The sequence below is a fragment of the Syngnathus typhle genome, linkage group LG12 (assembly GCF_033458585.1).
Source record: "Syngnathus typhle isolate RoL2023-S1 ecotype Sweden linkage group LG12, RoL_Styp_1.0, whole genome shotgun sequence".
Classification (NCBI taxonomy): Eukaryota; Metazoa; Chordata; class Actinopteri; order Syngnathiformes; family Syngnathidae; genus Syngnathus; species Syngnathus typhle.
Genome location: NC_083749.1, coordinates 5,495,427 through 5,507,822, shown reverse-complemented (window position 1 = coordinate 5,507,822; position 12,396 = coordinate 5,495,427). Strand labels below are relative to the sequence as shown.

Sequence of the window (12,396 nt, the reverse complement as noted above, 5' to 3'; positions counted from 1 at the left end):
GTGAGGTCCCCACATGAACCTCAGCTGACACTCCAAAACCACAAAGCTATGATTTATTGCCCTCACTGAATTGATCAGAGCCAGACTCTTGTTTTGGCTTCTCCAACTCTTGGCCCCCGTTTCCTGCTCCCTGCTGCTGCTCAGCCGTGATTGGCTGACCACTGGGTGGGTGGATCGCACAGAATAAACAAATGTCGCTGCAGAGAGGATTTGAGTCCACTTGGATCACAACTCGCTCCCGTGGCCCGTTTTTGCAGCTCATCCACCTCACCTCAGTCCATTATATCCGCTCCCCCGCCCCCCTCCACGCCACCATGAGGACCGCCGTGGTGGCTGTTGCCATGGTGATGTTGTGTACATCGATGGCGAGCAGGGATGTGAGGCCGCAGAGGGATTTCAACTTGCAGAGGGTACGTTCGACTTCACGTTCTTTTGAGGACATTTATTTTGCATACAATAATTGCTAGGGATTTGAGAAATAAGTACAAAAAATATTTTAAAGACCAGCAGGCTGTATTATTAATAATCCAACAAGTAACTTTAATATCCCTAACAAACTATTATGTTGTGTGTTCCTTTTTGTTGTTTTGTAATCAAGCTCTTGCTTTGACATTGACTAAAACTCTGCTGGCTATCCTAAATGACCTTGAATGTTATCTTAAAAGATAACACGAAACTGATTATTTAATGTTGGCCACAAATGACCTTTATAGAGCACTTTTACTCACTTTTGTGTACTTTTTTTCCAGGCAGAAAATGGCTTATTTATGTTTGTGAGTGTTTAGTTTGCAGGTAGGTGGTACCGCGTGGGCCTGGCGTATGACTCGGCAAGCTTTGTCCCGTACAGAGACAAACTGAAGGTCTCCCTGGGTGTCGTCACAACGCAGGCAAACGGCAACGTTAATCTCACAATGTGGGACGCCACGTAAGTGTTTTGGCGTTACCTACTTCTTATTTGACAGTGAGAATTTGACACTTTGTATTGTAGGCCTGCAGGATGTCAAAGTAAAATGTACTACTATGAGAAAACAAATCTTCCAGGACAATTTACATACTTTAGTACACGTAAGTGACTCATTGCTTTTATTGGTCAGTGTGTTATGTTGGCCGTTTTCACATGTGAGTTTTTTTCTGGGGCTTTTCTATGCGTAGGTCACAACATGGTGAAGGACATCACTGTTGTGGACACAAACTACAGTGAATATGCAGTGGTGCTCAAACACAAAGTGTTTCATAGAGAGTACACCCAGGTGGCCCTCTATGGTGAGACACACACGCACAAGCGCACCAGCAGTAACGTTGCAATGATCACGGATTTGCTCGCAGGTCGCACACCCAGAGTGAGGGTTGACGTCATTCAGAAGTTTAAAGCCTTCGCTTTATCTCGAGGATTTCCAAGAGAAGCCATTCTCACTCCGCCGCTAGCAGGTATAAATTGGCAGGCAGCAATAAATAATTTTTGTGACTATTTTAGAACACATTGAAATGAAGGAACACATTGCACACTGCCTAAAAGAAAGAGAAAAATATATTTAGAAAATTATATTCTATTAAAATGACTGGATTAAAGTTATTGCATTTTTTTTTTCAACCAACAGATAATTGCCCTCCATCACCTTCTGGATAAGTGAGTTAATTGATAATCAAATATTTAAATGCATGAGGATTCATCATGTATTCAGCACGTCTTCACTATGTGTGTTAAAATCTGCAGGTCCCTTGTTGCTTCTCCATTGTATTGACTTGGCCTTTTACCTGCCATCAGTTACTGTAAACACCTCTCTTTCAATAATAACCTGACTATGAGAATGATGATGTAAACAAATCTGCTGGTTCACATTTCCATAAATAAATCATTTACAGATTACAACACTATCCTCCAAACTGTCTCGTTGTTTTTGTTTTACTATTTTGGAGTATTATTGATTCCCAGTACGTGTCCATCCCTTAAATAACCACAAGGGGGCAGACAAACAAACGTTTGACAACGGTAGCACTCGATAAATGACCTTTTTTTTTTTTTTTTTTTTTTTTTTTTAGTGGTAGCGTCTCATTTCTTCTTGTTTACAAACGCTGACACCTGTACACAGAACTTTGCTCGACCGCCTACATAAAGTCAACATGCCAATCTTAGCTTTTTTACGGGGGATGAGTAACTTCTAGGCAGAGAAACTATGAAGCCAGGAATTCGGAGTTTGTTGTTTTTGTTTGTCCTTGACTGGATCCTGCATGGTGAAAGTCGAATCGTCCCTCAGGAGAGTTTTGATCTGGACCAAGTGAGCATAGCTCGAACCCAAATTTGATTGTTTTGCAACATAGTTTCAGTGCTTCATGATATTATGCTTCCTTGCAGTTCATGGGGAAGTGGTACGAGGTGGCGGTTGTTTCTGACTGTCCTCATTATATGCAAAAGAAGAAGGGAAACCCCATCATTGTCATTTTGGACCTGAAAGCCTCTCAGCAGGGGAACGTCACTGTGCTGGCCACAGTTCCCAGGTGGGGATGAAAGCACAGCTTTATGATTTCAAATGAAGGGGAAAAAATATTAAAAGGCACCTGAAAAAAATAATACTCAAGCTAAAAAAATTGGACTTAAATGCACTTGACTGTTTGTTTTTTTGCTTAGGAATGGCTCTGTTTGTTTTTTTGCTTAGGAATGGCTCATGTCATCAGACGTCCACTCAGTATGCTTCAACTGACACCGCAGGACAATTTTTCTACCACGTCCCAAGTAAGTTTCAATAACTGTTCATAGCCCACCACCACATCAACCATTATCTCCCTCAAGGGCTTGGCGTGGATGTTGACGCCTACGTAGTCCGGACCGACTATGACCAGTATGCCATGTTGGGGCTGCTGAGCACGGAGATAGCATCACAGAACAAGACCACCATCTTCAAACTTTACAGTGAGTTGTGATAATAAAATGTATCATGTTAAATCATTTTTAATATAATTTTAGCAAATGAACAATTAGTAATTAGATGATTCATTTTGCGAATTAAAATTGTATCATATTATTTGGAATAAAATTATTACCTGAACAATTATTGCCTTAGCTCAAACTAGGGATGTCAGGATAGAATAACACTAGTAAATAGCCAAGTTATAAATTCTACTAAATATATTGCATATTGTATTTTTTTTTAATATAAAACATGATCTGCTAACTTATACCAATTCAACATAGTGTTTATATTTCAATATTTGAGGCTGGTTTGTTATAAAAAAAAAAAAAAAATTCTGGTTGTGATTGTGTCTTTGTTAGATCGATCTTTGGATGTTAGGCAAGCCGTGCTGGACGACTTCCAGACGCTGGTCCCAACATATGGAATGACGGATGACATCATTGTTAATGAGAACAAAGGGTCTAATACATGTTTGTGAAACTTGACCCACGACTCGACTCTGTTGTCTTGAGCCCGTCAGTAACTAAAATGATCAAGGTGAATTTCTAAAGCAAAAAGTAACAAGCACCACACATCAGTTATTCATTAATCCCTCAAATAATCACATATTGATTTTGCCAAAATTCTGAAGTCCGTCAGTGGACAAGTGGCAGAACTTTGCTCTTTCACTTGTTTGCATTGTCTGCCGAGGCACACATATAACACAGGGTCAATGCTCCTCACATGAACCAGAGCATCGAAAGACTGTGATCATGCAGAAAGCTGTGTTTCTAGTTTTTACGCTAATCCTGGGATGGACCTGCAGCAGCCAGGCTCTGGTTCTTCCAGAACCTCTGTATCCTACGCAGGAGAACTTTGACCTAACCAGGGTGAGTGGTACTTCTTTTTTGAAGAAACTTCTACCTCCTCCTTTTTTTGCTCAGTACTGGACTAAAATGTACTTTGCTACCAAAGTGTAGAATCAATATTTTTATTCCAGTTTTTAGGGACTTGGCATGATATCGCTGTGGCCAAGACATGCCTTCCTGATTGCCCCGCGAAGGACTCTGCAATCGGCAAGCTGGTGCTGCAGAAAGGTTCCGCTGAGGATGAACTGCAAATGACCAGAACAGTACTCAAGTCAGTGCATGTTGTTTTGTGCTTCATACACTTTTACAGCATGCGCAATTACTCACAATTGAAGATTTTTTTCTTCCTGTGTGTGTTTAGAAACGGGACCTGTAAGCACAAAAGTGGAGTCTATAATCTAACTCTAACACCAGGACGTTTTCGTTTTGCAAGTATGTTTCTCTCTCATCATAAATAAGCCACCGAGAATTAGAGTGGGGAAATTCCCGATGTTGTTATTTTGCAGGAAAGTGCTGTTCTCGGTAGCTCCAACGACTGTGACGTCCATTTGTGTGACTCTGCTTACTTTCGCCGCAGAATCGGACGCCGAAGTGGACGCCTACGTGGTGCACACTAACTACGAGGAATACGCCCTCATGGTAATGATGAAGGAGAGATCATCGGGCCAGAACTGCACCACAGTGAAGCTTTACAGTGAGTGGACGCTCGTCACGCAGCATCACTTTGCTGGGCTTTATCCTCAGCCGGGTTGTTGCAATCTTCCCACAGGTAGGACCATGGACGTGAGGGCCACGGTGCTGGATGACTTTCGAACGCTGGTCGAAGAACAAGAGATCAGCAGCGACAACGTTGTCTTTAAACAGAACAAAGGTATGGCACAAAGCAGTAACATTGATGCTTTCCGAATGGCAGTTTTTCCAGCAGATGTTTTTACAGGTGACTGTGTTCCTGGTGAGCAGGTGGAAGAACCAATTGTGGTCGAGGTAAGTTATTATTTCGTCAATATGCTCTGTTGAGTTAATTAGTGATGTGAGTGGAACTGCTTTGTATCTTTGTTAGCAATAGTCAAGGGCGGAGCTACATATAAGAGGAAAAATATGTTCATGTTGTTCATGTTTGCGAGACAGAAGGTGAAGAGGGACGTAGAACTGGACGAAATGGAATTTGACGGTTCTGGTGACGACACCCTCATGTTCAACGGATCAGGTAAGAGCAGCAAAAATAAGAGTCAATCGAAAAACGTCAGAGGGTCAGATCTTTGTCATCCCCTCAGAGGCGTGCAGTCTAGGAATGGAGGCGGGGCCTTGTTTTGGTATACACCAGCGCTACTTCTACAACTCCAGCGCCATGAGCTGTCAGATGTTCAACTATGGAGGTTGTCTGGGCAACAAGAACAACTTCAAGAGCGAGAGGGAGTGTCTGCAGAGGTGCCGCACTGAAGGTGAGCATGGGTGAGCTTAGTATTTTTTGAGATGGTAATGCCATTGTTCCTTCCTTGCAGCGGTGTGTCGTCTCCCCCTGACCGCCGTGCCGTGCTCGGGTGAGCCCCTCAACTGGTCTTTTGATTCCATGCTGGGCGAGTGTCTGCCTTACAAAGCAGGCTTCTGCCAGACCAACGGCAACAAGTTCTACAGCAAGGCCGAGTGTGATGAGTACTGCGGCGTAAAAAGTGAGCAGGCCACACGCCGTTTGAAAGGCGTCTTGTGAAATATTTCATTTGATATTCTTCTTTTTTTTCTCTTCAACAGCTGCAATAGTCTTGGAAGACTAAGGGGAACATCCAAAGCTTTTTGACAGTCAAAATTCCAAACACCGACTGCAATTTATTTGTAGGGGAAATGTCTTTGGATATTATGCCAGAACACTTTGCAAATAAAGAAATGAAATGTGAAAATGAATGTCTTGTCAATTTCTTTTGAGACTATCTTCCGCCAAGCTATGTAAGATTTCAAAGGAGGGCCAAGATTTCCTTCAATTGGTGCACATGGCCAAATCAAACAGCCAAGCAGGAGGTGGGGGTGAAGGGGGGCGCGCCCCACTATTTGAGAAGCACTGGCCTAGGTGACTGATTCACAATTTGGTTTTGTCTGATATCAGATATTAAATAAAGAAAGCCAACTGGCTGATTGATTTGTTTTAATTGAGAGGGAAAAAAAACAGCAAAAGCATTTCACTAGCTGACCAGGAGATGGCGACAGCGTGGCATCTGAAGACCATGGATTGTTTGTTCTGCTATAGCCTAGGTGACTGATTCACAATTTGGTTTTGTCTGATAATAGATATTAAATAAAGAAAACCAACTGGCTAATTGATTTGTTTTAATTGAGAGAAAAAAAAACATCAGCAAAAGCATTTCACTAACTGACCAGGAGATGGCGACAGCGCGGCATCTGAAGACCGTGGATCGTTCTGCTATGCCAGTTTAAAAAAAAAAAAAAAAACGTAATTAGCTAGGGGTCAAAGGTCAAAGTTTACGGTTCAAAGTTCACCCAGGGGTCAAAGGTCGGTTCAAAGTTCACGGGGTCATGTGCACATTTTCGATTTTTAAAGTTCAGTTTTCAAAGGTCACCCAGGGGTCACCACGGGGTCACCACGGGGTCACCACGGGGTCACCGCGGGTCACCGCGGGTCACCACGGGTTCAAAGTTCAGGGTTCACTTTTTTTTTTTTTTTTTTTAGGTTAACCTTTATTTAACCCAGTGCTTCTCAATTATTTTCTGTTACGCCCCCCCCAGCAAGAAGAAAACTATTCGCGCCCCCCCTCCCCACCGTGACTATCCTAACTTGTCTTGTAAGTCGTAAAATGTTGCACTGTCGCAAACGTGACAGAAGTAACAATGAGAGCGCCACTGCCCCCTGCTGTAGTAAACGCGCAATTACACTTTATTCTAGTACTGCCAAAAAAAAAGCAGTAAATATACTTTTACGCTATATTCTGACTGTCTGCTGTATACACACTTGCTCCATTTTTGCTCCTCTTATTTATTGTGTTATTTGTTTATTATTTATTCATCACTCTTATTTATTCATGGTTTGTACCTTCTTGTTTTTATTTTTGTGTGTTGTTTACTTGTATGTATATTGTGTACTATGTCTTGTCGTCACCGTGGGATAGTGGGAACGTTGTTTCGATTTCTTTGTGTGTCTTGGCATGTGAAGAAATTGATAATAAAGCAGACTTTGACTTTTTTTTACTTCGACTTTGAGTGACAGACAGCGTTGCTGCTATGCCAGCCGACACACGTTATGCCGACATTGATGTTTTAATTTTGTATTTGTTGGATTGTAGTTGATGGTGTTATGATACTGAATGTGTTTGTGTTTAAATAAAAGGTTGAAAAAAAAGAAAACAGTTATGCCGACATTTGTTATTTTGCGGGACACCAACTCCTATAACAACATAAAACACATATAGTCATATAAAGAAAGCAGTTAATCAAATGGCTCATTTTTTGTCTCTGTACCCAAACACAACATTTGCTCACTTACATATGGGAGATTCCTTTCAGTAAGGATGCACTTCTACAGCACATATCCAAATGCTTGGCTAAATTTTTGATTTTGGGGTGGAGGCTGTTTCTGTTTGACAATAAATCCTTCCAGTGCCATTGTAGGCTTTTAAATGACTAACAAGTGTTTCTGGTTATTTAAGACTGATTTGATGCTGAATTAAATTATTGTCTCTTTCCTGCGTGTTTTTTTAGAAATTATTTCCTTGTCAGCTATAATGATGTGCCGTCTTATTTCTTAACCCTTAACATTACAATTTAACAGAAAATTTCAAACCATCAACTGACCAAAACCCAATACTGCTTGACTATGGAGGATTTGTGCCCTCTGCCGGAGACATGTTGTACTGCACCCATCTCGCTTAGTTCGTTTTGACCCACTGAACGAGCTGTCAAGGAAGCGCATTGTCAACAGGATGGATCTGCCAAAACAATATCTGATCTTTTGCAGTTCATCCTCGAAGTTATCAAGAATTATGGAGCAGCTCCAAGTCAGCTCCTCTTCCGGCTTGCGTTGCAATTTCTCTGCATTCCAGTGCTTTTGCGGAGTCTGGATTGCCATGTCACCTATAGAACACCTATAGAAAATGATATTACGCAACCATGCACCCACGGCTGGTTAAATTGGTTAGAGCGTGGTATTAATAACGCCAAGGTCGCAGGTTCAATCCCCGTACTCCAGCCTCATCTGTGACGTGTGAGGAGAAATTGTGTCCAAAAAGCGCAACAGGTTATTTCAAAACATTGAGAAAACTTATTGTTTTAAATAAAAATTTGTAAAAAATCTTCTTTCACAACACATTCATTACATAACATAACATTCATGTGAACATGTACATACATGTTCACATTATTAATTGACTGTAACTAATAAATAAAATATGTTTTAAATTTAAATGAATATGTGAAATAATACAATATAAAACATAATTACTTAGATTAATTCATGTATATACTAGGTCATTAAATCAGTGTCGAGTTTCTCAACTAGGTTGCCTGTAGTATATTTAATGTCCAGAAGGTGTCAGCACTCAGTGACACAGTATCGACAGTATCAATACAGTTTGGCAATGTGTCGAAACGATACACGACGCCTCATGGATCCATCACTATGATGATCCTATATTGTGGAAATACACACATTTATATATAAACAGTAAATAAAGAGCTTGAAAATGCTTACTTTACCCACTCAACACAACTGGTAGTCCACTGGAGGTGTTGTCGCTGTACGGTAAACGAGAAAGCTCAATTTAAATAGAAACAAAAGCGCGTGTTTTACAATTTGCATAAAAATGTAAATGACTCTGAACATCAACAGCAACAACGACACAACCATATCGTGGGAAGTATTTGTATACATAGTTTGTTTTAAAAATATACCACTGTTAAAAGGCATCACTTTGGGACTTGTACCCTGAGATGGGTGGCCTTTGTTGAACTCTGACCTAATATTATATATTGTAATATAATATAACATCTGGAGAAAGTAACATTAAAAACTGGGATGATTGGAGCAGTTTGCAAATACACTCTAGGACGCGTTGGCGAATCATGCGTTCAGATTTTATTTACATTTTATGCAATGTCCCAATAGGAATTGGGGATTGCAAGAGACCACCAAAAACTTGAATACTTCTCTGGAGATGTGCGTAATTTGTGTAATTTTGTTGCAATGTCTTTTTGGTCATTTCTTTTGTTAATAAAGTGTTTTTCTAAAAAAAAGAAATTCTCTCTGAAGGAGACAGACTTCCTGCTCTTAGTTCCCAGAGTTCCCGGCTTGTGCTGGTAGAATGCTGGGAATATCCGGACAGGAAGGGGAAGTGACATCACAGCGCTGACCTTCCGCACCGGCCCGTATCACCTGGCGCTGCCTCAACCGCTACTATGGCAAATGCACACACATACTTGCACACACTCACACACACAAACACACACACACACACACACACACACACACTGGAGGAGGGAGAGTGACAGCTTATTGTGTGGAAGTTCCCACGGAGAGTGACGGGAAGTGATGTCTGTAATTGGTTGGAAACTTTTCAGGAGCTTCGAGCTGGCTAACTATAAAACACAATACAACTCTTGTCATATATAGAATTTAGTGCTAACATCAAATAATCCCAACAAATAATTGGGTCGTACGATATGAGAGATAATAATGTTTTCATAAGGGTAGCTTTATTGTAAAGCGCTATTATTCCATAATATGTTCAAAACAGATGGGCACTAACACATGTCAAGTGGGGGGGTGGAATGTGGGCGGAGGGTCACAGAGTGTTGGTAAGCTCTCGAAGGTTGCATATTTGAGCAGTGGACATGGTAGTGAGATGATGCTGCATGATGATGAAGGCCTAAGGGAGGAAGGGGAGGGTGTGAGGAGGACATGTCATTATACAGGATGACAAAAGAAGAGGAGATCCTCTGGTCAGCTGCTGCTGCAGTCTATTGTTATGGCAGCAAGCCTCTCTCTCCCCCTTGCACTTTCTTTGCTTCAAGTTCATCACAAAGACACACACATGCACACACACACGCACACGTGACACCACTCGGGCAACTTCTAAAGCACACCACATGGACAAGTATTGGGGCAGCTGGCCGTGACATATACAGGAAGTGAAAGGGGAAGAAAAGCTGGAGTTCCTTCCGAAAGATATATGATGACCTATATGACAAGCCAAGTCATCAGTCCTTCCATTGTCAATATATGAATAAAAGGACTTTCTAATGTGTATGAGGTCCAGCCAGAGTCTATAAATCCAAAACTAATACAATGTCAAGGACAGACATCAGAAGCAAAATCAGACATTTAATCATTTGAAGTTTTGTATCAATGGCTATAAACGATTACTCAATTATTAGGTGTCGATTAATTTGGACGCCTTGAAATGTGTTCGGTTGAGGTCAACCTGTCCAATCTGCAAATTTGCTAACGTGATCTAAAAAAAAAAAAACGGCAAAAAAATAACCTTCAGTGTAAATAAAGCAGCTGAATAACAAATAGCTCTTGGATCAAATCAACTTTAGTGTGTGATTTAATGATGTCTCAGCCAAGAAGTGTCAGCAAAAGCCGAGTGCTTTTAATTAGTCCTTTTTTTGCACTCACAGAAAAGTTGCATCGCTTGTGCCGCTTTGAGAAAAGGAGGTGACAAACAGAAGCAGCTAAATGAATGAACCTCCTTTCTCCCCTTTGTGCGCACGCCGTGTAAATATGCAACTCACGTACGTGTTAAACATGCTGAACTCGGCACTATCGTTGCGTCTCCTTAAGACGATGCGTACTATTTGGCAACAATGAAGTCAAAAAAACAACAACGGCAGAAATTGAGAAATAATACCTTGTATTATCTTCCAGCACAAAAAATCTAACCAAACCACACACCCACACTGACCACAAAGTGACACAAGCAGACACAAGGGAGGTCCCGGCACATTCCTTTCCCCAGGTGGCAGAACGGATCAATGGCCTAATGGGCTGAACACCAATGGCTGATTATCATTGACCACCCTGCCACCCCGCCAACAAGCGTGAGGGAGTCTAACGCCTTGCCAGACTATTGTGTGACTTTGTCTGTGCGTGTCATGCGGAGCTGATTAACTGCTGGAGCACACAACCAAACCAGGCTTGGAGACACTGACAGTATGTGTTGTATTGATTTTTGACACAAAGACTTCTCAAGAGTGCAGGGATGGACGAGCTTTACATTGCTGCTCCACTGAGATCAATTTCTGACCAGGAGTCAAACCCGAACCAGAACCACTTGACCACCAGGTATTAGCAACAAGGTACGATACGATAAAAAAAAAAAAAAGCGGAATCAAAATCTCCACTTTACAAACATCACATTGAGCAGGCGCTCCTTCATCCCCCAACACTGTCCGTCCATGTGTGTGTGTGTGTAAGGCTACTGGTGGGAGTACAATGGGCTGTAAGGGGGCTGGCTGAATAGCACCATTGAGTGTGCTCAGCCAAACAGAAAAGCATCTTCCATCTCACTTCAAACCCCGCAGTTTCATTCTGTACAAGCAAGCCTTTATTCTCTGTAATTACTCCCTGACACACATGCGCGCGCAAACACACACACACACACACACACACATACAGTATATATTGCATAGATTGTGATTTAATACGTGCAGCGATGCAGCGAAATGTTTTATGATGGTGATATTTTGAGGCAAAACAGAGGTGGCTGCGGTAAGCGGATGAATTTGAGCATTTTCACATAAAGGAGAATCGCGTAACAGATGTGCATCATGGTGTTAACAACCTAATTCACGGTAAGCCCCCTTTTGGACAAGAGGTATTATGGTAAGCAGGTTGCTAGACGACATGGCATCACCGGCAGGTTTGTCATCATCACACTGGGCCATTTCAAATCGTTAGCCTACATCCAGATCCATTGTGCTAACTCACACACTGAATCATTGTGTTACTGTGTAATCCATATGGAGGGTCATGGGTGCAGCTCATAGTGCGACTTGTGTGCACGTTCAGGTGTGCAGCAGCGTGTCAATTAACAAATGAATGGTATCAAATAAGAATTCAAGCACAAATAATCTAATCAATTGAATTGAGATAATCCGGGCATAATGATTCATTAGCATGATAGCTAACTATGAATTATAATAGTAGCCTAATAGACCAAGTGCTAAGGTCATCTTGAGTCGATTGCTTCTACATAATATTTGTTAACCCACAACACAAAACCACAAGAATAGCCTACTAAAATACACAATTCTAAATGTGAAAATTGTATAAAAAACATACACATACACAGTCCAGCTGGGCCAGGTCATGACACAAGTGGCCCCATTCAGAGTGTGTACTTGTAGGTCATATTAAAGGTGCCCTCTCACATCAGATGGCAGTTTTTTTACGCTGTGTGTCTATCTACCTGTTTGGCTATGACCCACAAATCTACCCAGTTCTTGCTTGGAGCGGGTCTGTGTGCTGGAATGGCATGACATGGAAAGACAAAGGGAGCAAGCGGCAGGAGGTGTACATGTATGTAGTATGTGTGTGTGGTGGGTGCATGTCAGGGTTGGGGGTGAGAGGGCTTGGAGTTGCATATGGGCATACCCCCCCCCCCCCCCCCAACGCCCCCGCCCCTCCTTTCCCTAAC

The 12,396-nt window shown here is 41.8% G+C and overlaps 2 protein-coding genes across 5 annotated transcripts; both read left to right on the top strand.

Moving 5' to 3' along the window:
* The first annotated feature begins 176 nt into the window (after positions 1-176).
* ptgdsa (prostaglandin D2 synthase a) lies at positions 177-1,875 on the top strand. 2 transcript variants are annotated; one of them, XM_061293354.1, is made up of 7 exons: positions 177-410; positions 786-925; positions 989-1,065; positions 1,153-1,263; positions 1,327-1,428; positions 1,599-1,627; positions 1,715-1,875. In XM_061293354.1, exons 1-6 carry the CDS (start codon positions 192-194, stop codon positions 1,625-1,627), a joined length of 678 nt encoding a protein of 225 aa, XP_061149338.1. In that variant the 5' UTR covers positions 177-191; the 3' UTR covers positions 1,715-1,875. The 2 variants fall into 2 exon arrangements, with proteins under 2 accessions (XP_061149338.1, XP_061149339.1); XM_061293355.1 differs by having other exon boundaries at positions 1,599-1,875.
* Positions 1,876-2,052: 177 nt separating this feature from the next.
* Positions 2,053-5,652, top strand: ambp (alpha-1-microglobulin/bikunin precursor). Of its 3 annotated transcripts, none has more exons than XM_061293351.1 (14): positions 2,054-2,276; positions 2,354-2,496; positions 2,655-2,731; positions 2,789-2,908; positions 3,269-3,778; positions 3,889-4,028; positions 4,119-4,189; positions 4,335-4,451; positions 4,527-4,628; positions 4,695-4,741; positions 4,886-4,964; positions 5,005-5,199; positions 5,260-5,427; positions 5,507-5,652. In XM_061293351.1, exons 5-14 carry the CDS (start codon positions 3,662-3,664, stop codon positions 5,527-5,529), a joined length of 1,059 nt encoding a protein of 352 aa, XP_061149335.1. In that variant the 5' UTR covers positions 2,054-2,276; positions 2,354-2,496; positions 2,655-2,731; positions 2,789-2,908; positions 3,269-3,661; the 3' UTR covers positions 5,530-5,652. The 3 variants fall into 3 exon arrangements, with proteins under 3 accessions (XP_061149337.1, XP_061149335.1, XP_061149336.1); XM_061293352.1 differs by having other exon boundaries at positions 2,055-2,276; positions 5,032-5,199; XM_061293353.1 differs by lacking the exon at positions 5,507-5,652 and having other exon boundaries at positions 2,053-2,276; positions 5,013-5,199; positions 5,260-5,400.
* The last annotated feature ends 6,744 nt before the right edge of the window (positions 5,653-12,396 follow it).